This window comes from Peromyscus leucopus, chromosome 3 (genome assembly GCF_004664715.2).
Source record: "Peromyscus leucopus breed LL Stock chromosome 3, UCI_PerLeu_2.1, whole genome shotgun sequence".
In the NCBI taxonomy this organism is placed as follows: Eukaryota; Metazoa; Chordata; class Mammalia; order Rodentia; family Cricetidae; genus Peromyscus; species Peromyscus leucopus.
In genome coordinates this window covers 156,136,794-156,162,270 of record NC_051065.1, presented here as the reverse complement: position 1 = coordinate 156,162,270, position 25,477 = coordinate 156,136,794, and the positions used below count along the sequence as shown (strand labels likewise).

The 25,477-nt window shown below is 48.8% G+C and overlaps 1 protein-coding gene across 2 annotated transcripts in view; it reads left to right on the top strand.

The window, feature by feature from the left end:
* Nucleotides 1–25,477, top strand: part of Atg7 (autophagy related 7) — a 224,191-nt gene that overhangs the window by 83,917 nt on the left and 114,797 nt on the right. For both annotated transcript variants that reach the window (XM_037204257.1, XM_037204256.1), the window contains exons 16-17: nt 1,806–1,881; nt 11,323–11,403. In XM_037204257.1, coding sequence (XP_037060152.1) covers nt 1,806–1,881; nt 11,323–11,403 — 157 coding nt within the window. The remainder of the gene's footprint in view (nt 1–1,805; nt 1,882–11,322; nt 11,404–25,477) is intronic.

Below are 25,477 nucleotides of genomic sequence, written 5' to 3'. Positions count from 1 at the left end.
CCTTGAGTGGTCTCCCTCTTCTCCCTGTGGCCATCTCCCGGTGACTTTGGGGCAGTCTGTCCACTCTAGTTCATTTTGGCTCAGCCTTCTGCAGCCTCTGGCATCTCCTGCGTGGTGAGTTCGTCTGTAGTGTAACTTAACTTCTCTGCCCTGTCCCCTAGAACACCACTCTTCCCATTCTCATCCTCCGTGCTCTCTCTAGGACTCCGAACTGTACTCTGTCTGGTCCCCCTGCGTCTCTCACTCGTGTCCCCTGCATCCTTCATGATCTCTCAGTCTTCCCTTGCCTCAGCACATCCTTTTGGTTGGCTCCTCTGCCTGTGTGTTGACTCTTTCTTCTCTGTGCCTGGCGAAGGTTCAAACCATCAAGGTTTGTAGTTCCACTGTTACATTTCAGGTCTAGACCTTCCATATGATCTCACTTCACACAGCTCTCACTCTCCACTGAAGAAGCTATGGTTCTGGCCTGCGGGCAAACAGGTGCCCACGCTGGACTGCAGAGGCAGTGGTTCATTTCTCAAAAGTCTGTGCAAGGCCCCCCCCCCAAGAACGTTATAACTGTCCACTTCTTCAACCCCTATTGAACTTACTAGGAGAAAACTAGTAGTTGTGATTTTTGTTTTCCTTATTTTTGGTCAAAGTCTCACTGTGCATCCCAGGCTTGCCTTGAACTCATATAGCCCTCCCGGGAACTCAGGGTGGTCCTCAGTCTGCCAGCATGACAAGTTCCTGCCATCTCCCCTTGCTTATCACTCCTGTTTCTGATGGAGAGCTAGGCTTGGTGTGTAAAACTCAAGCGGCCGGTGGGTGGCAGCCAGGTTGCCAGGCTGCGGCTCCTCCAGCATCGATCAATCGATCGATCGATCGATCGCCACACCCTGCTTTGGAGTGGTGCGCTAGCGTGCCATTTGTAGTGCAGGTGGAGAGAATCAAGTTCAGAAAATACTGAGTTTTCATCCAAATGGAATTCCAAGAAAGACAGTACGGACAGCCACAGCAGTAGTCTGTTTGTCACGTGACTCAGAGGGCCTCAGGGACTGGTGAACAAGGCGTAAACAGAGAATGAGCAGTTATATCCTCCCTTGCCTTCGCCTTCCCTGCCAGCCAAGTTCTTACTACCCCCTGGGAGGAAGTGAAGTCTTGGAGAGCTGGCTCTATACCCCCTTAGTCCCACTCCCTGGCCCCTCTCTGGGAGGAGCCCATTACTTGTGCCCAGTTCACTCCTTTTCTTTCTCCTTCCTCTGTGTTCATGGCATTTGGATCAGCGTAGCCGGTGAGAGGAGGCTGTGGGGTACACGGCCGTGGGGTACACGGCCCGCTCCAACTGCTGGAAGGCTGAGCTGGAGGAGAGTCCAAGCCTAGCTGGCCTTCACAGTGTAGTGAGAGCTTGTGAAAGGAAGGAGTAGGGATAGGAGGGAGGGAGGGAGGGAGGGAGGGAGGGAGGGAGGGAGGGAGGGAGGGAGGGAGGTGCGGGAAAGCCTTGCACTTGGCGGTTTGTCTCACATGCCCCTGATGTATCATGCAGTCCGTCCCCCTCCCCACCCCCACCCCGCTCCTGTTTCACACCTAATGGCTGAGCAGCTTGGTTAGAGACAACACAAGCTGGCTCTCCTCTTCTCCACTCCATGGTGCCCGTTTTTCAGTGACTGCCTTTCCCTCGCTCCCATGGAATGAGCCTCCTGCTAGCTCATGAGGCCCAGCACAGGGCATCTGGTTCTAACTCTGTCCCGTGCCCCCAGACGTTCTCTCGTGTACTCGCCGCCATGAGCACGCGTGAGCTGAGAGCCTTCTGCTTCCCTCTGCAGGGGCTACGCCGTCGCCAGCAGCAGTGACGACCGCATGAACGAACCTCCCACCTCTCTGGGCCTTGTGCCTCACCAGGTGAGTGAATGGGAATGAACTGGGGGTCCTACCCCCACCCTCCGGTGAAGGGGAAGGTGGGGGCCCCTCACCCTTCCACCAACACAGCTGCTGCAGCTGGGGCTTCACGGGGGCCTTGTGACCCGAGGAATGTTTGTTCTGGGGACACCTGACTTGGATGTGAAGCTGCCGACCAGGCTCCACCATGCAGTAGCAAAAGAAAGGATGCAGCCAGGCGTGGTTCAGTCTCAGCCCTGCTATGTGGCTAGCGTTTTCCTGCCTGGCAAATCTTTGTCACCCGCCAGTCCCACAGCCGCTCAGACCCAACTAAGTAAACACAGAGACTTATATTGTTTACAAACTGTATGGCTGTGGCAGGCTTCTTGCTAACTGTTCTTATAGCTTAAATTCATCCATTTCCATAAATCTATACCTTGCCACGTGGCTCGTGGCTTACCGGCATCTTCACATGCTGCTTGTCATGGCGGCGGCTGGCAGTGACTCCTTCACTCAGCCGTCCACTTCCCAGAATTCTCCTCTCCTTGTCCTGCCTACTTCCTGCCTGGCCACTGGCCAATCAGTGTTTTATTTATTGACCAATCAGAGTAATTTGACATACAGACCATCCCACAGCACTGCTATGTTTGGCCTTCCCTGGCCCGGTCTCAAAACTTCTCAGGGCCTTGTTTTCCTGTCTACAAACCACACTAAGCTCCCTGGTAGTCACGGAGGCCAGGCTAATGGGTGCCAGCCCAGCGGATGTGGAGTAGCTGGCTAGTCTTCAGTGCCCAGTACCCTGCCTGGGCAGGAAGCCGTTCTGAGCAAGCATGGGCAGACTGTTAGCCATGTCACCCAGAAGCAGGGCCTTTGCAGAACACAACCTGCAGGATCCATGCCTGGGGCTGAAAAGGAAGAAGACGCTGTGGGATGAGGCCCGCAGGTCCTGTGTCTCATGGTCTGCATGCTGCCTTTGGGGACATGAGGACAGTTTCATCGTGACATTTGGGGAGCTGTTCTCTACAATCCCATGCATTCCACTTCATAACTGTGATGTGTCCCTTCAGTGCAGATTCTGCCTGACAAGTTAAATTTGTTTGTTTAGTTCTGGGATGAAACTCTAGGGTCTCGTGCATACCAAACATGTGCCCTGAGTAGTCGCCCAGCTCCTGTGCCTGGTGCTTTCTAGTGTGAGTGAGTCAGTAGGAGGAAGAGCTGGACACCACCCTGGAGAGTTAGAGAGGCTGCGCTCCAAGCCCACCCGGACTCTGCCCGTGACTGGTGCTCTCTCAAGGCTTCTGTGGGTGGAGAGCCCGGGCCTGCATGGTGGTGCCTCAGCCTCCCGCTCTGCTCCATCTGTCTGGTCTGCACCACCTCCTGTCTCCAACCTGTTCATGTCAGGAAAGTAGATGCCTTAGCAAGGGTCCAGGAGTACCTTTGCCTCGACTTTGGGAACCATAGAACCATAGAACCCCAGGAAAGGCGGCTTCCGCTCAATGCTCCCAAGCGTGGCATTTGTATGACCTGAACGTGTTAGTCTTTTGCCACAGACACATTCGCAGCAGAGCCTGGTGATACAGTAGCCAGTCCTCCCTACCACACACAGGACTGCTGGCTTCTGGGCTGACCTGGGCTGCTCTCCTTCACATCTTCTCCGGGTCTTCCTGCCCTGGAGCCCGGGCCTCATCTCTCAGTAATTTCATGCTGAGGAGGGTCTTCACTAAATTTTCAGTTGTGCCCTGCACTGGTTCCTCCCTTGAAGTTAAATTGCAGCCTCTGCTGCTTTCTCCGTGCTGAGGCCAGAGGGCAGAACACCCTCCCTGAAGGGATGGCTGTGTCAGATGCATGTGCCTGTGTTTCCCAAGTGCTATGGCAACTCACCGCTCCATGGGCATTCATCCCCATGAGCGAGCCTGGCAGTTGCCTGCCATTCACTAAGCCTTCCAGCTTCCCTCCTCTGCAGTTGTCTGAAGGGTTATTTTGGTTGTTGGCCATCTCTTCATCTGGCCTTTTCAAAGGCTGAAGAATAAGGCCACCGTATATGGTAAAAGCCGTGTGTGTGTGTGTGTGTGTGTGTGTGTGTGTGTGTGTGTGTGTTGCTTACTTATTTCAAGTTTTAAGCCTTTAAGCCTTTATTTTTAGCTACATTCTAAAAAGGAAAGTGGAAAAAGAACTTTAAAATTAATCAGAGTTGTTCAGTCCCCATTTAAACAAACGTTTGGGGTTTTTTGTTTGTTTGTTTCTCAAGAGAAGGGGACTCTATTCGTGCAACTGTGTTGTGATTAGGGAACATTATCTCCCCCAGAGCTGGGCCTGGTGGCAGGCTCAGCATCCTTCCTTCCCTCCTCCCTCCCCTCCTCCCTCCTTCTCTTCCCTTCCTCCCCTCCTCCTCCTCTCCCCCCCACTTGCCCCCTCCCCTCTTTCTCCTCTTCCATACTCTAGAGACAAATGGTTTCCTGTTGGAGAGGGGCTAGTTAAGTCCCTTTGTGTATTTTGCTTGTAAAGAATGACCTGTAAGGTTCCGGCTCATTTTCTCAGTGCCCCAAGGAGAGTGCTTATTAATCTGCGCCTGTGGAGTGAGATGCCTGGAAGGCCTCACCCCACCCCCAACGTCTCCCGAACACCACTATGTAGTGGAGAACATTCCTTGACTTCTCTGCTGTCCTCTAAGGGGGACCTGGGAGGTCATGGCTTGCTCTGCCCCACTCTGGTCCACAGGTAAACTGACCCCATTCAGATATTGTCAAGGGACTTCAAGAGACCTGATTAGTCCCCAACTGAAATCAGCTGAATGTTATAGCTGATGAAACCAAAACGGTGAAAAACCACTTGATGGGAGAAAACAGGCTCTTCCCAGGCACAGACTATGCAGGGTACAATGGGATCAGGGAAAGCAATGAAGTGCTTGCTCTTGGTACAGTCTAAGGTCATAGACACAACTAGACCATCAGAATGATCTCCATCCAGTGGGAAGTACCTGAAAGCTGGGAGGGTCCTAGGTGTATGATCTGACCACACTCTCATCCTGTCTACCTTCTCCTTGGGCAAGTGTCTCGTCTCCTCTGAACCTCATGTTTTCCGTCTGTAAATAAGGACAACCTAATAACGAGCCCTTGAGAGTCACATATAGATTGTATTTATTATTTATTAGGCACTAGCAGAGTTCAGGGCACACGAGACACTTGCCTGTGTTGGCTTTCTTTCTCTTTCCACTTTTTATTAAAGTGGAAGTTTATCTCTAAACAGAAAATTAGGAGGAATCCTAGAACTCGAGAAACACTGCTCGCTACGTCTCGAGAGTTAGCTGTATCCTGCAGTATTCTGAAGATGATACTGGCTGGCTTCCAGCTTAGCTCTTTGGTCCCTCTGTGGCTCCAGTTCAATAATGAGAGGCAGCCAGGGATGGGAACGGAAGCTGTTATCTGAAGCAAAGACCTCTGCAGTGTGCCTGGGGCTCACTGTTGCTAAACTCCATCTTGGCACGGAATGTGATTAAGACTCCTTTTCAACATCCAGGATCAATCTGGAGTTTGGAGCACGTTTTTTATGCATGCAGACTCCAAACTCTAGCAACCTTGCCAAGCCTGAAGGGAGCTGCTGCAACACCCGAGCAGTGGGACTCTGAGGGGGCTTCGGAGCACCTTTGGGGTGCCTGTTTGTTCCCGGGCAGTTGGTCTTGGCTTCCCATGGAGGCAAGTGGGCTTGGCACCAAAGTTAGTTTTGCTGAGCGCTGGTGGAAACATGGCCAGGACAGTGGGTCAGAGAGAAAGGCCCCTCCTTTCCTGAGAGATTTATTTTGTATCTAATTGGGCAAAAGCCACTGAAGACAATTGAACTCATCTGAGAGGTGTTCGGCCATCTGCGATTTTGTTTTACAATGTGTTTGAGTTCCTCCTTCCCTCCCTCCCTCCTTCCCTCCCTCCTTCCCTCTCTTCTCCCCTCCCTCCTTTCCTCCTTCCTTCCCTCCCTCCCTCCCACCTTCCCTCCTCTGTGCATTTTAGCTTTTCCACCAGGCTTTTAGAGCCCAAATAAACCAGAAATGAGATTCCTGGCTTTTCTCCTTGACGCTTGTAAGGCTGTGCTGTATCTCTGAGTCCTGGTTATCTTATCTGGGAAGTGGTGGAAGGTCACTGGATGACAGTCACACCCAAACGAGCTACCATAGGACAGGTGAGAACACTCAACATGTAGACCTGGCATGGTGCCTGTGCATGGGAATGCCCTATATCCTCACCTGGCATGGAGAGCAGACTAGAGGTATGAGGGCCCTGGTATAAAACTGGAGTTGTTTTAGCTAAAATTACAACAACCCGATCCAGGGCTTCCCGCCCCGGCTCTGCCATCAGTTACCCTGAGCCCCTCCAGAATAAGCCTTCACAGCACAGCCCAGAGCCACCACTGGAAACTTGCAGGAATGTGGTCACTGGAGATGCACCACCCTGAGCCAGGAAGAAAGACTTCGTGGTGGCCAGGCCCACTCCTTGAACTAAGCTCTGACATTTGTCATTGCTTGGTGTATTTCCGAAAGGGCCTTGTATGCCCGCTGAAGTCTGGCCACACTGCACAGCAGAGTCCCGAGACCGCCGGCCCCCCTTGAACAGCCCTGCACCCATGGCTTGTGCTTCCTGCCACCACCTCTCATCCCACACCCAGGGCAGTGTGTCTTGTCTTCGAAGCCCTGATAGCGAAGCTGGGGACAACCCAGAGCTGCTTGACAGCAGAGATTTCCCCTCACCTGCTCTCCTGTGTGGGGCCTCACAGTGAATAGCAGGGCAGGAGCCAAGAAAGCATAGGTAGCTTTCTTCCAGGGTCCTGCCGCATTGCAGGTAGCAGCAAAGAAACACATATTTTGGGTTAGCTTAGGCATATCTTTCCTTCTGGGCAGGAGGACACATAGCTCCGTGGTAGAATTAGCAATCATAAGGCTCCAGGATTAGCATCAAGAACCAGAAATAAATAAATAAGTGAAAACCATTTCCCTCTAGAAAGATACACTGGACACTAAAACTGGTGATTATTTGGGGGGTGGGGGCTTCAGGGACTTTTCATTATGCACTTGTTGAAAATACCAAATTTATAAACTTTTTAAATCAACCTTTCCAAGGTGTAAGTTATAGTCACCAACTGTACCCTTTAATAAGTGTTGACAAGCACCTACATTTCCATCTCACCACCACAGAGGAGGCTCAGTGCATCTGTCACCCCACAGTTCCTTTGGACTGGTGTCCTTTCCAGTCATCGTCGTCCTCCCCCCCCCCCCCCCCCCCCGCAGCCCCTGGCAGCTACTCATCTGACTTCTGTATTTCTGATTTCTGCCTTTATGTCTCCTCTGTGTTTTCATCCGTGAAAAGGGGAGAGTGGTCACTGGAAAGATGGCTCCCTGGTAGAAGCGCATGCTACTGTTGCAGAGGACCCAAGTTTAGTTCCCAGATACCACGTCTGAAATTTCACAACCGCCAGCTCCAGGGGATCCTAATACTTCTCTCCATGGGTACTGCGCTCACGCGTGCTCACGTGCGTGCAACACACACACACACACACACACACACACACATGAAATAAGTCCTAAAAACAGAAAAGGGCAGAGGACAGAATCTTTGACACCACTTTACAGACTCTTAATTTAAATATTAATTTGGCTCATAACGTGGAATGATGGTGCTCTTTCTAAAAATGTAGAAAGAATTCCAATACTTTCTTTGACTATGAGTTGGAGCCTGGCCTCTCTGAAAGGATCTGGATATATCCTTTAGGACTTCTGCATAATCTGGATTATGGGTCACTCTGGGAGTTCATGCATGTCTAAGTATGATGCTGAACTGCTGGCAGCAGCCTCTCTGTAAGTTTTATGTATCTCCTGTCAAGCCGAGGGAATATAGTTGGCCATACACCTAAGATCTCATTTCTGGGCTCTCAATTCTTCACGGTCTATAGCCTTGCTGTACGCAAATGCTGCAGCATTTGTTCAGGGCCTTGGACTCCTACCCACATGGCCAACGGGTCACACATGGGGACAGTGTTCTCCAGCAAGTAGCTCTGCAGCTGGGTGTGGGGGCTCACCCCTGTCATCCCAGCACTGACAGAAGGATTGCCTCAGTATAAGGCCAGCCTGGGCTACAGAGTCAATCCCTGGCTCAAAATAAACAGAAACATCTGTGGCAAGACAGAATTTGTCCATGCAAAAGAAGGATTTCAGATGCTTACTTCATGCCATGAATAAAGATTAGCTCACGAGGTTGGTGAGATGGCTTGAGTCCTGGTGAGACACCTGTGACCTGCTAGGCTAGCTGATCTTATGTCAGCTCGATACACAAACTAGAGTTATCTGGAAGGAGGGGATTGTAATTGAGAAAATGCCTCCATGAGCTCTGGCTGTAAAGCATTTTCTTAATTAGTTACTGATAGGGGAGGGCCCAGCTCACTGTGGGTTGATGGTCCTGGGTTCTGTAAGAAAGCAGGCTGAGCAAACCATGGGGAGCAAGCCAGTAAGCAGCACCCCTCCATGGCCCCTGCTTCATCTCCTGCCTCCAGGATCCTGCCCTGTTTGAGTTCCTGTCTTGACTTCCTTTGGTGATGAACAGATATGGAAGGGTAAGCCAAATAAACCCTTTCCTCCCCACCTTGCTCTTTGGTCATGGTGTTTCATCACAGCAACCTAACTAAGACACCCATGTTGCTGCTGGCCTTCTCTCTCCCCCCACCCTCCTATCTGTCTCTCCCCTTCCTGCTCTTCGTTTCAGCCTTATAACTAGGTCAGCTCACTCCCTTCCCTCCAGCTCTGCTCCCCCATAAGTTTAGCAGAAAACATCACGCCACAGAATGCGAACACGGATGTGTAGACCACTTTCCACAGTGTTTTTTATGGAAAATGTGTTAAATCGGATTGCTTTAAAAGAACTCAATATGAAAGCAACTTACACGTCTGTTTGAGGCACACTGTGAGCATACATTCACATTATCTTTTTATTATATTTATTTGTGTAGGTGTACATGGGTGTGAGTGTGTGAGCCGTGGCGCACTCATGGTGGTCAGAGGCAAGTTTGTAGGAATCGGTCTGTCCGTCTAGCGTGTGATCCCAGGAATCTCATTCAGGTCATCAGGCTTGGCACCTGCTGAGCATCTCACTGGCCTCAGAGCGTGCATTTAAACCTGGAGCATTGGGGCTCATAAGGATCTCAACATTGTCCTTTGTGACTTACCGTTAAGGTCCTTTCAGTTGGTGGCTTCTCCTGGTTTCTGGTTAGTTGACTTTCCACCCTGGACTTGCCTCTTGTTCTGGTTTATAAAATGGCCACCACATCCCTCAGAGATAAGAAACTAAACATCACATTTTCAAAAGTTCCCAAGGAGTCAACTCTGACTTAACCCTGGTGCTGGATAGTGTGTGTCAATTTGACACAACCTAGAGTCATCAGAGAAGAGGGAGCCTTATTTTTGAAAAATGCCTTCATGAGATCAGGCAGATCTATAGGGCATTTTCTCTGCTTTTCTTTTTTTAGTTTTTATTTTATTTTTTGAGACAGTTTCTCTGTGTAATAGCCCTGGCTGTCCTGGAATTCACTCTGCTGACCAGGGCCTCAAACTCACAGAAATCTGCCTGCCTCTGCCTCCCTGAGTGCTGGAATTAAAAGTGTGTATCACCACTGCCCGGCTGGGCATTTTCTTAATTGGTTGATGTGGGAGAATCCAGTCCATTGTGTGTGGTGCCATCCCTGGGCTGGTGGTCCTGGGTTCTATAAGAAAATAGACTGAACAAGCCATTGGGGAACAAGCCAGTAAGCAGCACTCCTCCATGGCCTCTGCATCAGCTCCTGCCTCCAGGTTCTTGCTTTTAGTCATGGTGTTTTTCACAACAGTAGAAAATGTTGGGGCCCAGAGTTGGGGTCCAGCCCCAACCTATCAAAGGGTCCCCTGAAGAGGGGAGTGAGGAATTGAGAAATGCTAGTTAAGAAATACAGAAGTAGATGCAGGATAGCTTTGGGAGGGTCCTGGGTCAATACCCGGCAGCCTCAAGTTTATTTCTAATGGCCTTTTATACACTAGCAAGGGCAGAGGTAAAAGACCTCTCCCTTTCAAAATCAAAGCACAATGTACAACCAAGTGTAGACCCTTCAAAACACCTTGTAACCACGCCCCACGGCAAAGCATCTTGTGGTTAGGCCTTGAAGTATAAGACACCTGGTAACCGTGCCTTTGCACCTATGCAGCCTTGGAGAGCAACATAAACTCTGACTCTGACCTTGAGTCAAACCACAAGTTGGAATCTTTGTGGGCTCCCACAAGAAAGCTGAGATGCCCACCTTTAGTCATGGTGTCCATGACAGCAATAGGAATGTAGCTCTATTGCCTCCTGCTTCCCTTGCCAGGCTGCTTCATCTTCTAAGCCTGCTTTCATCAACTTAAAACAGGAAGTTCTGGCATCAAGCAAACTTTCAAGCAGATTTGTGTTGTGTTGCTTACTGCAGATGCTGGCTTCTGTGGGAATGCTCAAGGTTTTACCATCATGAGTTTTATTGTGTCTCCCTGATACATACAACGGGCTGCCGCTCCCCATCAGCACTCAATTTTGGAGGCTTTATTGCTTGCAATGAGATGTTTCTGCTCAAGGTGGCGCTGTTTCCCCAGCAATGGTGTAATTGTGCATTTTTATTTCTGTGGAGTCTGCATTCAGCACCTAGTCACTAGGCCTAATTTAGAACAACAGTCTCTGCCTTCTGTTATCCCCAAGCTGTCTGCTCTTGAGAAGTCAGTGTAGCGCTGTGGAAATGCACGCTTGCCCCCAAGCCTCTATTTCTGTGGGAGAAGCAAGTCAGAGCAACCTAGATTGCCCAGCTTTGTTCTGTTCTGTGAGGCTGGGATGGAATCGTGGCCCCTGCACACCAGGCAAATGACCTGCCACTCAGCTGCACCCTAGCTCTCAGGCCCTTCTTTGAACAGTATTTTTATGTTCATTTTGTTTTTGAGATAGGGTCTCATGTGTTCTAGGCTAGCCTTAGACTTATTATGTATGTAGCCAAGGATGCCTTTGGACTCCTGATCCTCCAGCGTCCACCTCCTCTATGCTAGGTTCTTAGGTGTGCACCACCAAACCTGGTTTATACCATGCCGGAAATGGAACCCAAGGCCTTGTGCATGCTGGCCAAGGATTCTACCAACTGAGATACACCACAGCCCTGAGACATGCTTTAGATCTCCCACTTTGCTTTTTTATATTTTTAAGTAAATTTGATTTTAGGCCTCACATATTTAAAGATCATGTATATCTTGGGAATAAAGAACCTAATATATTTCCCCCTCAAACTTATTACAGTAGGGTGGGTGGGGGTTGCTTACAGTCAAGAATTGCCAGTGTCAGGACCCCTAATAACCATTCCCTCCTCCTTGTCACCCACCAGACATGCATCTTTATAAACGTGTTCATCTCTTGCCTAATGAGTAATTGTTCCGTTCTGTTTGTTTTTTAGATCCGGGGATTTCTGTCACGGTTTGATAATGTCCTTCCTGTCAGCCTGGCATTTGACAAATGTACAGCCTGTTCACCCAAAGTAAGTCATTTTGCCTCTGAGCAATTAACCTCAACCTAACCCACCAGGGCCAGTGGGGTGTTTTTTTTGTTGTTGTTGTTTTGTATTTTGTTTGTTTGTTTGGTGTGTGTGTGTGAGTGTGTATGTATGTGTGTGTGTGTGTGTGTGTGTGTGTGTGTGTGTGTGTGTGTAGAAGAAGGGGAGCCTGGAGGGCTTGATCCTGCTGTTTTTGATCTGCATTCATCTTCTGAGACTCCAGCCTTGGAAACCTCGGGTTCTAGAAGGCAGAAAGAGCCTGAGCTGGATGCTGGGTTTGTGCCTGCATTGAAGTACTTTCAACATTAACGGAACCTCTCCTGAAGTTCTGTTCCTCTCCTGAGGGTTTCCTTCCTGGAGCCTACTGAGCAGAGCACTTTTTAAGCTTTCCCCAGAAGGTGGGGGGTTTCGGGCAGTCCCGGTTGTGAGTGTTTTGGAGATGTTCCTAATGACAAAGGAAAAGCAAGCAGAGATGAGGGGCCTGGATCGGGAGGCTGGAACAGGCCCCTGCCTCTTTGATCTTTGCAGCAGCTCTAAAAATAGAGTAGGGCTGTTGTCCATCGTAATGGGAACCGGCTGATGCGTCTCAGAGCTCCATGGTATCTCAGTTTCTAATAGGCTCTGAGTTATTCTCGAATGTGTACTGTACGTGACAGCTGATTCCTTTTTGGATGTCCCTTTAAGTCCATGCATTCCTAATGCCATTAATACAGTTCCTCATGTTGTGGTGACCCCCAACCATAAGATTATTTTTGTTGCTACTTCATAACTGTAATTTTGCTACTGTTGTGAATATCTGATATGTAGGGTATCTGATCTGCAACCTCTGTGAAAGGTCATTTAGTTCCAGAGGTTGCGACCCACAGGTTGAGAACCACTGCTTTAAGCCTTCAATCTGACCCTTTTGGACTCCTACTTGGGGTGTTATGCAGAGCAGCTTATGGGGGTCACTCATCCCGAGCTGACATTTCTCAGTTAAAGATCTGGGATTTCCCAGTTGTGCCTCAGTTGGCGGTGCTGAGGAAATTGAATTCTAGGAAAAGTCTACTTAGAGTTGAAAAACTTCACTTGAAAACTGCACACAGCTGAGTCTTCTGAGAAGCCAGGCCCTGACCTGTTTGTCTAACAGGAATTTGAGATTGATAAGCCACGGTGATGAATTTGGTTAAATCTAAGCACTCCCAAGTGGAGAGTGGTTTGTTTTCCTTTCTGCTCTGAGAGTAAACTAAGCCTGCTTTATTGTTGGGCATCTCAAGTGCCCGGTTGAGATTGAAAGCTTATAATTTGTGGGTAAATGACCTCTAAGCTCATTCCTTTTGTTGTGTCTCAAAGTATCCTGTGTCCTTTTTGGCGGGACCCCGAGTGTGGCGATGTGCACATCTATCTGCAGAGACATGGATTTCGGGATGGTGTGCTCTTTAGTAGAAATGACTTTCTGTCTGTCAGTCCATCCATCTTTGCTTTGTACAACTGAACTAATTGGTCTCCAAATAACTTGGCAGTATTATTTTCAAACTGAAACCTTTTGGTGTCAGAAGCTTCCTGCAGCTTTCTGCAGGTCTCGCTCATCGATGAAATGGAGATAATTGGGTTCTAGGGAGAAATGTGAGCACTCCCTCTCTCGTTCTGTTTCTAATTAAACTGGCCCGTAAGACACTGCCTGTAAAGAACCCCAAACATACCTTAGCCTGCCTGCCCCTCCTCATTCTTTAAGAGAGAATGGCCTTTTTGTTTTCTGTCCTCGCTCCTTGTAAGCATCAGATTAAACACAGGTATGGTGTCTTTGTTACCAGCGTTGTTTCCTGTCGGTGGCCGTTCAGAGAGTCCTGCATTACACAAACTTGCCAGGCGAGTTAATACAAACTGACGTGGATTTTCACAGCTGCGCCGTTCCCATAGCGATCACTTTTCATGTGGTCTGGATATTGGGTTTCCTTTGTGCCGAGAAGGCTGCACCTCCTTCCAGGAGAAGCCCCTCGTTTACTTTCTTGGCTCCCTTCCCTGTCATTCACCATCATCTGCAGACCAAGCGTTGATACTTGGAAATGACAATTCCAATTATGCCTTGTTGCTATATGAGAATGTTTTCTTAACGCTTACTCAGCACGATGTTTTTATCCTGAGTCATGTCTGAATCGCTGCTGTTTGGATCGAAATTCTTTGGAGCTAAAAATGAGTTCTAGAAAATTCTCCTTTGATATTTGTGAAGTCATTTTTTTCTTCATTCTCAAGAATTTCATACATGTATGCAATGACACATGATCATATCTTCCTCTATTTCCCCTCTTTAACTCCCCTCAAATAGTCCCCCAATACAGCCCCCTCGCAACTTCATGCCCTCCCTTTAATAACCTCAATCCCATTAGCACTTTCCATGTGTGCGTGGGTGTGGAACCTTCCATCCTCTGGATTCTAGGAAACTATCAGTGGCCACACATTCGAAAAAGAATGACTCTTCCTCTCCAGCTGCTGTCAACCCACTGGCGCTCCCCAATAAGGAATTGGGGGCTGGAGCCCAGCTCGCCCATCTGTGCTGGAATTTTGGTTAGATTTGTGCCCCTCAGGACTCTTGCATGGCTTCTCTGGGTTCATGAGGGTGATCACCGTGCCAAGTCCAGAACTTCAAATTCCATGGCTCTCCTCGTGCTTCAGCTCTTACATCCTTTCTGCGTCCTCTCCCGTGGTCTTCCCAGACATGGTGGTGATATTTAGAAGGGTGTCCCACTGAGCACTGAACCTCTGGCTCTTGGTCCCTTGAGGTGATGTTTTCCTTCAGTGGTTTCCCCAAGAAGAAAGGCTTAACCCTGCTCTTGTCTGGACTTAGCTTCAAACACAGCCGCGGGGGGGGGGGGGGGGGGGGGGGGGGTAGGTGGAGCAGGCTGCTGTCTGTGGGTAGCAAACCTGTTTATTAACGTGATACTGACACTGTCACTGTCATCGTGTGGCCAGAGTTGAAGAAAGACGTGGGCCTCTGCTCCTGTGTCTAGGAAGGCGGCATCCTTGTCCCGCTCAGCACGGCCACGCCTGTTTGATCTCAGCTTGGGACGGAGCTGGGTGAATTGTTCCATTCACATGTTTGCAGGGAGGTGTGGGTGCTGAGGGGTTGTTTTCTTGTTTTCATTTTAATTTCTGTCTCATTGTCTCACGGAACTTCCTTAAATGGTGGCATCTACCGCCAGAACTTAGAGGCCTTTTTGACACGTGTACAAATTGCTTTTCAGTTCTAGAGTGTGAACGACTGACAGGCCAACAAGTATGATTGTGAACCAGGAATCCTGAAAAGCTGTACCAGAATGTACTAGGCAATTTATTAGCAGCAGTGTGTCTCTTAATTTCTTCCTCTCCTTTATTTCCAATTAGAATTTTTTTTCAGTAACTTTGAATGTTGGTACAGTTTTTAAAAGATGTATTATTTTATATGTGTGGGGTGGCAGAGTGGAGAGCCTGCGGAGACCGGAAGTATCAGATCCCCTAGAACTGCAGCTAACAGGAAGTTGTGAGCAGCCTGGTGGGTGCTGGGAACTGAACTCCGCTCCACTGAAAAAGCAGTCCGTGCTCTTAACCACTGAGCATCCCTGGTCCTTCTGAAACACTTTCACACTCACAGAAAGTGGGGCAGGAGATGGCTCAGCGGTTAAGAATGTTGGCTGCTCTTACAGAGGACCTGGGTTCAATTCCCAGCACCCACATGGTGACTCCCAACAATCCATAAGTCCAATTCTAGAGAATCCGACTCCCTCTTCTGGCTTCTCTGGCACCAGACATGGTGCACATACATTCAAGAAAAATACTCGTATACATAAAGTAAAGTAAATGCATCTTTTAAAAGGAAAGGATAAACAAACTTACAGAAAAACTGCAGAGTCAGCGCCTGCGTGGCCTTCACCAGAGCCTCCAGATTCCACCATCGTCCTCTCTGCTGCCCCCCTCCTCAGCTCTGCCCCTTCTCGTTTCTTTCTCAAATTTTCCAGAGTCAACAGGGAATTGTTCCTTCCCAAGCAAACATCTCCCTGTGAATTTCCTAAGAACAAAGAGCCTCCCTCACCAACATAGCACACAGGAAGTGGAGACTGCTGAGTGTTAGCAGTCGCTGCACCTGAGCCACGGGCTGTATTTCAGACAGTGTCACCACGGGCTGTATTTCAGACAGGGTCGTCTATCCCGCCTGTTCTTAATGGAGTTCCCGCCTTCCTCCTCCTCCTCCCGGATGAGGACCCACTTCAGGGGCAGACCCGACCTTTATAGAGTTGTGACGTTTCTTTTGACCTCCCTCAGCCTGGGAGAGGTCTGTTTACTCTCCTTTTCCTCGGCTCTGCCCTTATTGCCATTGTCCATGATGTTTGTAGACTCTCCCTTGGTTTCCATCTGTCTAAGGCTTGTCTCTGAGGAGATTCAGGTTATGAATTTGACAGGAAGACCAAAGAAGTGATGTGCCCTATGTCTGGAGGCGTGTGACATGTTTTGCTGCCACTGGTGGTGTTAACTTCTTTCTGTGAGGAGTAGTTCCCTTTTCCAATAGGGAGGAACCTGGTTCCCCTCATCCTGAATAGATGGACTTACCTGCTCTCATCTAGAATACACAGAAACTACAAAACAGCGAGTCCCTGCTACTTCAGAAAATGGTGCTAGGGAGATGACTCGGTCGGTCGGTCGGTCGGTATAGTGCTTGCCATGTGAGCATGGTGGCCTGAGGTGGGATCCCCAGCATCCACACAGAGCCCAGGTGCAGTGACATGCACCTGCGACCACCGTGCTGAGGGAGAGCAGGGCAAGGACAGCTTCAGATGCAATGAAAGACCCTCTCACAAAAGGTGGAGTGTGAGAGAGAAAGACAACCCAGTGTTGACCTAGCCACCACATGCATAAACACACTTATGTACAGGTACCCATAGGCCCATATGTACACACACACACACACACACACACACACACACACACACACACACACACACAAATTCCAAAAGAAAAGGAGCATAGTGTGTAGAGTTCCATCTTTATCATGGTTCTCTTTTTCTTGTCTGCTTCCTAGAATGGAATGCTCTCATCCTAAAGCAATTCTGTGACATTGACTAGACAGGATGTAAAATACCTCCATCACTCTAGAACTTTCTTAGCCTCTTCCACAAGAAAGTGGAAGATGTCTCATACTGGGAATGTTTTTTTTTCCCCCCTTAAGGAGTCCAGACATCTTCCAGTGTTTCCATAACAGTATCTTTGTTTCTAGAACCCAGAAGTCGGCCAACAGCTTCTGAGAAACTGCAGGATGAGGTGCAGGGCTGTTCCTGGGGGGCGGGGCAGGGGGAGCAGAATTCTTGAGCTTGCTCACCTGAGGTGTAGTGTGCAGGAATAAGCTTGTTATTGCTGCATGGTTCTGTCACCCACAGCATCTGTGATATGACAGAAACACCTCTTGGGAAGAAGCAGGCCTCAAACTTGTCTTGCATATCATCTGAGGCCTCGTCCTGCACAAATGTAGCAGGATGTGCCCAGAACCCTGCTGTTTGAGGTTTTACTTAGTGATGAGCAAGGCTAAAACATCCTCAGTCTGCTGATGAGCCTGTGGAGGGGCTTCTGCTGATGACTTGGAAGGCAACGTCTGAGGTGTTGGGATGAGTGTCCCGGGTGAGGGAAAGGCAGCATTAGTGACGGCCACCAGCTGGTGTCATCAGATGGCAAACAGTTTCCTTCTTGACGTTTTCACAGCGGCCTGCTCATTCATCCTATGATGTAATACAACACCACCTTTCTTCTGTTGTACAGTTCCCTAGGATGGAAGAAGCATTTGGGCCTGGGGGTAGCTCAGCTAGAAAATCGATTGCTGTGCAAGAGTTCAAATCCCCAGAAGCCACATAGAGCTGCATGGTTAGTGCGCATCTGTAATCTTGTCACCTCCAGACAGTGGAAGGCAGAACAAGAAAATCTCAGGAAGCGGCCGGGCGGTGGTGGCGCACGCCTTTAATCCCAGCACTCGGGAGGCAGAGCCAGGCGGATCGCTGTGAGTTCGAGGCCAGCCTGGGCTACCAAGTGAGCTCCAGGAAAGGCGCAAAGCTACACAGAGAAACCCTGTCTCGAAAAACCAAAAAAAAGAAAAAAAAGAAAAAAAAAGAAAATCTCAGGAAGCTCACAGGCTGCCAGGTAACCTGTGTCAAGCAAGGTAGAAGGTGAAGTTGACACCCACAGTGTCACGGCATGTATGGGCCTGCACTCACATGGTCCTGTACACACACACACACACACACACACACATACACACACACACACACACAAATTAAAGAAGCATGAAATACCAGAACAAAACCACTCTATTGTCTCAGCGCCCATCAGTAGGCATTCAGTACTCAGTTGGTTTGAGTTCCTACTGTGTGCCAGAGACACACACCATTGCTATCATTTACCTGTGAGAGGTTCTCAGACGCCTGTGCATAAAAGGCTTGATGCTATGGGGAGCCCTTGAGAGGAAGTGAGGTCACTGGGGTGTCCCTTCAAGGGGATATTGACCCTTCCTCGTTTCTTTCCTTTTTCCGTTTGGCAGTGAGGGAAGGGTCTTTCTACCATGGTGTATCCACCTGGCCTCACCCCCAGAAACAATGGGTCAACACCATGAATTGAATCTTCTAAGACCATGAACCACAGCAAACAGTATCTTTTTAAAATTGTCTCAAGTATTTTGTTACAGTAACTGGAAGGTGACTCTCACAATGATCAAAAGAAATATTGTGCCACCTTTAGTCCCAATACCCTGGAGGCAGAGACAGGAAGTTCTCTGTGAGGTCAAGGACAACCTGGTCTGCGTAGTGAGTTCTAGGACAGCCAGGGCTACATAGAGAAAGACGCTGTCTCAAAAAAAGGAGGTGGAGCGTTATCCTCAAGAAATGTGACGTGCTGGGACTGGAGAGATGCCCACCCAGCAGGTAAAAGCACTTGCTGCTCTTCCAAAGGACCTGAGTTTGGTTCTCAGCACTCAGTAATCTGTAACTGCAGCTCCAGGGAATCAAGCACCCACTGTCTTCTGGCCTCTGTGGGCACCTGGACTCATGTGCACCCACCCACCCACACATACATGGTTAAAAAATAAAATAAATAAAAGAGAAAGAAATGAGATATGCAGAGTGACACAGACCTGTCAGGCCAAGCCGCCGCCACCCTGTGTCCTGCTCTGCGTTCTGGTACACCCCCCTACCCCACCCCACTCCCCACCCCCAACCCCATGCCCCGTCTTTACAACCAGTTGCTTGTATAATTGAGGCTACCCAGAGGAGGCACTGTTGAGAGCCACTTCTGAGTTGAGAAGACAAACTTAAAGACAATCTGCCATTCTAAAAGACAGATTTAACCCATTTCGAGAGAACACGAGCAGTTCCGGGCAAGGAGAGCTTGCACAATGGCCAGAGAAAACACTGTGCACTCAAGTTGTTGGGTACCCAGGGGGGACTTAACGAGACTTGCCATTTGCCTGCATGAGCAGCATTTCCCGAGGTGGAGTGTGTTCCTCTCTGTTTTGAATCTCACAGTTCCATATAAAACTCTCTCACCTCCGCCTGGAGCTTAGGGGCTTTCCCAGCTTATGGCATTAAGCAGCCACAGTGGGGGATTCCCAGGGTCCTGGCTCTGTTCACCGCCTGGCCTGCTGAGTGACCCCAAGCTAGGTGCTTCTGCCTTCGCCGCCCCCGTGTCTTCCTCTGGCCGGTGAGTCAGTAGATGAGCTCATGCTGCTGGCTCTCCCCGCTCCTCAAGTTACTCGCTTCTGCACTTTCGAGTGCTGTTCTTCCAGCCTTTGTTCCCCTGGCAGTGTCTGTGTGTCCTGTGCTGGGGGCGGAAGCCGGAGCCAAACCACATCCCAGACCAGCAGTCCATTTTAATTGCAGAAAAGCATGAAGATATATTTGAGAAGGGCCCTCAGCTATTACCTGCCATTGTGAACTGTGGGTTGTGGCCTTGATTTGTCAGAAAAGGCATGTGCTCATGTGACGTGCAGATGATCTTTCTGGATACCGCTGTGAGTTTGAAATGATCTGCTGGTAGAGGGATTCGAGCACTGGGTTCAAGCATCCTCCCTGCTTCTCAGCCCTCTACAAGGACTGGCCAGCGCCCAGTCGGAAGAGCTCCCAAGGGCTTTGGCCAGGAGTTTCTGCATACAGCTTCTCAGTGGCAAATATTACTCAAAACAGAGCTGTAGCCAGCCAGGGTTTTCTTCCCCTTTCCAAAAGGGACATAAATCTCTTGTTGGGAAAATGATGAGTAACCCCCACTCTGGTCCTCTTTTCCTATCTTACTTACCCAGCAAGGCCTTAAGCTTTCTATTTGAGTGGGTGATGGGATCCATATGTGTGGTTGTGTGGTATCCCACATCACGTCCTTAGCAACTCATGTTTCTCCGATCTCCAGAGCTGTTGGGCTCCCAAAAGGAGCTGGGATGTCCCGCCAGAGCCAGGGAGCACTGCTCAACTCTAAGCCTTAACCTCACAACTCTTGGCTCTTCCTCCTCCTTGGAAAATCTCAGATGTCTCTCCCTTTGCTTCAATTTCCTCATCCATAGAGCGAGGAAAATATTTTCTGTTTCCCAGGGAAATTGCAATGGCTGACGCATATCCAGTTTCCCGGGCCAGGCCCCAGGGCCTTTGCCCACTCCTGGGACTGGTGTTGACACCAGAAAGAGGAAGCAAACAGAGACCACTGTGGTGGCCCAACGTGTCCCTGAGTGTGTGGTGCCTCCTCGAGCTGCAATCTTTCTCCACAGACAGATACAAGAAGGACAGTCTAGGACCTGGCAGTCAGGGATCAAGGCTGCCCTCATGTCCCCTCACAGCCCACTGAGAATACACTCCTCATGATTTCAGAGGACTCAGCCTTGCTCCTCCCTGTCATCTGATCAGCAGCAGAGGTCATCCTGCTTCCCTGTCACCCGTGGTCACCTGTGCACACCTTTCCCTTCAGGCTTCCTCCTGTCTCCTATGAAGACCAGAAAATACAGGGCTGTGATCTTCTTCAGTGGTCTATTGATTGTCAGGCCTGCTTGTCTTCAGACATTGAAGCACCAGGCTTTTCAGTTTGGAAATAATTGTGGTCACTTTGAGCCTCCATCCCACATCTACCTCTTGGTTCTTAAGTCTTTCGGGTCATGGACTGTGTTCTTATTGACGAAAGCAGTCAACTTTTGAACCTGTCCACCCACTGTAGTTTTGCAGAGTGTTTGGGTGGCTTTCTGACGTCATTCTGATAGGACAACTGGCCTCTGAGGCTTGTTGTGGTAGCAAGTGACTGGGAGGCGATCCTGCAACCAGCCGGGTCCCACTGTGACTCTCAGGCTTTGGAAAGTTATCAGCTTTCTCTGGAGATACGTTGTCTTTAACCACAGCAAACTGTTTGAAGGACTGATCTGCCACTGGGTGTGTCTTGTGCCCAGCTGCAACCAACTGGGGCATAAGCCTGCTCAGAGTTCTATGGGTCGGTTCTCTTGAGGGCACAGAGTCCTGGCAATTAGTTATTTTGGTGTGCATGTGCCTGTGTGAGTTCATATGCACAACATGCATTCAGGAGCCTTTGGTGACCAGAACAGGGCATCAGATCTTTTGGAACTGAAGATGGGCAGTTGTGAGCCTGCATGTTGGTACTGGGAATTGAACCCAGTTCTTCTGGGAGATCAGCAGGTGGTCTTAACTCCTGAACCTTCTCTCCAACCCCTTATATATTATGTTTACATGTACATGTGTGCACCTGCCTGAGTTCATGTGTACCACATGTATGCATGAGCCAACAGAAGCCAGCAGAGGGCATTAGATGCCCTGGAGCTGGAGTTAGAGGTGGTTGTAAGGAACCTTGTAGGTGCTGGGAATGGAACACGAGTCTGTGGAAGGGCAATAAGTGTCCTTAGTCACTAAGCCATATCTCCAGCCTCAATATAAATATCTAAATGGAGTATTTATAATATCCAAAGACATAGTTACATGAACTTATTTTACTATTAAAGCAATTCAATTAAATAATTTTATGACGCCAGAAGTGATGAAGTACTCTAATTATCCCAGCACTCAAGAGACTAAGGTAGGAGTTTGAGGCTAGCCCAAGTGGGCTACAGAGGGAGACATTGTTTCCAAACACTAAAATAATAGTAATAACTACCAGTTTATGGAATATTTTTAGCTGATAGCATGGTGAGTTTTTGGTTGATTTCCTCTGGACATGGCAGTAAAGCTAGATGGTGACACCTTCCTGTGCATGAGGTCACTTAATCATCTTCAACGAGCAGCTAAACATAGGCTGCAGGCAGGGGATGCTAGGCTCTGGCAGATGGTAAGAAACATCAAGTGTGTGATGAATGGTGAGAACAAACAATAACTCGTGCATACATTCATGAGCAGCACAAAGTGGAAATAAAGAAAGACGGGCCACCACTCCCAGGGCCCCTGTCTAGTGGGATGCTGACCACCAGGCATGACAGCACGGTGCCCTTTGCTAGTTGGTGCGCAGGTAGGAAAGTGGTCTTTCAGTGTTCTGTTTGTCCATCAGCTTCCCCTTGGCATTACATTCCCATCTGCTTTAGTGACGCCCTTGATGACCTGTTCCTCTCTTGGAAGATCATGTCCAGAGTTTGCCATTGGGAGTTACAAAAGTTGGCTTAACATTGGATTCAAGGGCATTCCAGCAGTGAACTCTCTGAAGGCTTTGCTTGCTGTCCTGCAGGCTCCTGAAATGCCCGCTCCCAAAGTCCTCTTGTTATGCTACCCTGGTATCTTTCTTTTTAGAGGAATGCTCCTTTTCGCTGCATTCGCTTGCTTTGTTTTGTGTGTGTGACACATGAGTGGAAGTCGAGATCTGCTTGCTAGAGTTGATGCTCCTTTCCCCATGTGGGTCCCCGGGATTGAACTCGGGTCGGTCGGGTTTGTCAGCAGGTGCCATTACCCACCGAGCCATCTTGCTGCCCCCGTTGGCATTTCTGAAAATATTTAGTACTGTAGACTTTTTGCCACAGAAAGGAAAAGGAACTGACCTTCTGTTCCCAGAGTCAATGTCCTCATGGCTTGTTTATGTTACATGATGACAGTGATACATCCAGAGTGTCTGTCCTTCTCTGCTTTAAGTAATACTCTTATCATGTGTCTTACTTAAAGAACGAAGGCCCTCCGTGTTCCCCTTCCCAGACTATCAGAGGGCTGGTTAGAGGGCACATGGAGCAATGCATCTTGAATTGTCAGCCCTCATTAGACTTGGGAAATCTCTCCCACGTGGCCCTTAGAGCAGCAGGTGTGCTCGCTGTGATCCTTCATTTGGGGAACAGACCACCACCTGTGTGAGTCTGAGGAGCACTCAGTGTCCTGATACCCAGGTGCCATCCCCACACTGACTGTTTGGGAGGATGTGCCAGGCTTGCTCCCTGTGGTCAGATTTTTCCCATCATCCCACTGCCACACAGCTTCAATGTCTGCACAGTTAAACTGTAGACTTGCTGAGGCATTGGGTTTTAAGGACTTTGTTGGCACTCTGACTTGGTGTAATTTGTGGAAGCAAGAGATGATATGCTTGGGCTTCTCCTGGTCATTCCTTTCTACATCCGCTCTTTCTTGAAGGACCTTGGAGGGAAGGGATCATAGAAGTGGAGTCTGAGGGCAGTACCGCATTCTGCACACCAGCTCCCATACATCCCGAACATGAATCTTGTGCACATCATTGCTGCCCTTTAAGGAACAATGTTTATTCTTTACTCTGTCAAATATCCCCATGTGCTGACTTTAATTATTAGTTTAATTTGATCTGACTGACACAGAGGAACAGTTTCAATCTTAATGTGAGCAGATTTTTAAAAATAAATGAGGTGTTGAAGAGAGGGCTAAAAAGCACCCAGGTAAAAAGTATTTGCAGCTGGGCAGTGGTGGTGCACACCTTTAATCCTAGCACTTGGGAGGTGGAGGCAGGCAGATCTCTGAGTTCAAGACCAGCCTGGTCTACAAAGTGAGTTCTAGGATAACCAGAGCTACACAGAGGAACCTTGCCTAGAAAAGACACACATACACACAAAAATTAATTAATTAATTAATTAAAAAAATAAAAATTATTTGCTGAATGCAAGCATGAGGACCTAACTTAGAATCCTCAGAGGTCCCATAAAAACCAGGGACATAATGTGGCTGTCCATGATCACAGCGCTCCTGTGGGGACATAGGAAGCAGACACAGAATCTTGGGAAGCTTGAAAGGCAGCTGGCCGGTGTACACAGGAAATAAACAAGACCCTGTCTGAAGACGGAAGATACAAGGCCCAACCCTTGAGGTTGTCCTCTGGCCTCCACATGCATCTGCCATAGCAGAGGTGCGCCCACGTTACCACCCACAATGCACGCACATGCACATGCACAAGTAAATGACAGGCGGTGTAGCTCAGAAGGGAGAGTGTTTGCCTTGCATGCATTTGCAGCCTGGGTTTGATCCTCAGTATTACATAAGTTAGGTGTAAAAATAAAAAGTGGAAAGGAATGCCTGTGAAAAGTCGTACCTGTGAGAAAGAAAAACACGCACAGCTCTTCGGGCCAGCAGAGCAGGTGGCGTTCCCGAGTCACAGGAACTGTTGTTGTCTGCCCCAGCAGCCTCCCCACCCCCCACCCCCGCTCCTCGTGCCCTATACCTTCCTGTAGGCGCCGGGAGGATACATGGAAAATGAGACCTGTGCCACCCTGCCCAGCCCTGCAGGAGGACGGCCACCCAGGGACCCTTACAGGGCACTGCCTGAGAGAAGCTGTGCGTGGGTTTCAGCCATACCTGACCAGCTTAAGACTGCAGACAAGTTGAAGAAGTGTCTCTGGGCTCATGGTGTATTCCTCTCACTAACCACCAAAGTGGACAATTCCTCAAGGGTGGGGTTATTTATTTATTTTTAAATTTTTTATTGATTTAAAAAATTTTTTTTTAGCTATGTGTGGTGGTGGCGCATACCTTAATCTCAGCACTCTGGAGGCTGAGGCAGGTGGATCTCTGTGAGTATGAGACCAACCTAGTCTACATAGCAAGTTCCAGGCTGGCCAGGGCTGCATAGTAAGACCCTGTCTCAAAGAAAACAAACAATTTGAAATACATGTTCTCTCTCTCTCTCTCTCTCTCTCTCTCTCTCTCTCTCTCTCTCTCTCTCTCTCTCTCTCTCTCTCTGTGTGTGTGTGTGTGAGCTTGTATGTATGTGCACCAATTGTGGGCCTATTGCCCGTGGAGGGCCAGAAAGAAGAGGGCACTGACCCCATGGAACTGGAGTTAACAAACAGCTGTTAGCCACCATATGGATGCTGGAACTAAATCTGGTCCTTAGGAAGAACAGTGAGTGCTTGTAACCACTGACCCAGATCGCCTGCTCCTAAAGAATTTGTTATGAGACAGCGTCTTTTGTTAGCTCAGGCTTGGGTCACTCTCAAGGCCATTCTGCCTCTGCAAGTCATTTGAGACTTTATATTATGAATAAACAGAATGAGCAATTCTCTAGAACAGGTCTTATGATGAAAGGAATGGTAAAACCTGAAGCAGCAGGTATATGTGAATAAGTGCCATCAGCTCCAGGGACCTTGCAGTTTCCTTGGGTTTTCAATGTCCTTTGTGTCCATGGGCTCTGCTTCCATGAGGCCAACGGATCACAGATTAGAGCTATTTGGGAAGAGTTAGTCTATACTGAAGGTGCTCAGGCCCTTTCTCATCCTTAGTCCTCCTACGCAGTATTATAATCGCCCTGTACCTAGCATTTGCATCTTGTCAGTATACTAAGTAGTCTAGAGCTGAGTCGGGTCTACAGAAGGGTGTGCATAGGTAATACACAGACATCTCACATAAAGGGTTATGCTGGATCCCCTGGAGCTGGATTTGGACATCACATGGTATACCATTAATGCTACCAGATGACTGTAGCCAGGGCAGTGAGATGAGTGCTCTCTCTCTCTCACACACACACAATTGATCTTGTATGACTTTGGAGGCATGGCTGAGACTTCCTAAGATTTTCTTCCTCTGGTATAAAAGTTAAAATACTTTCTCAATGGTTAAAACAATGAAGTAAGAGACTGTGTGTCTGACATCACTCAACTAGACTGGAT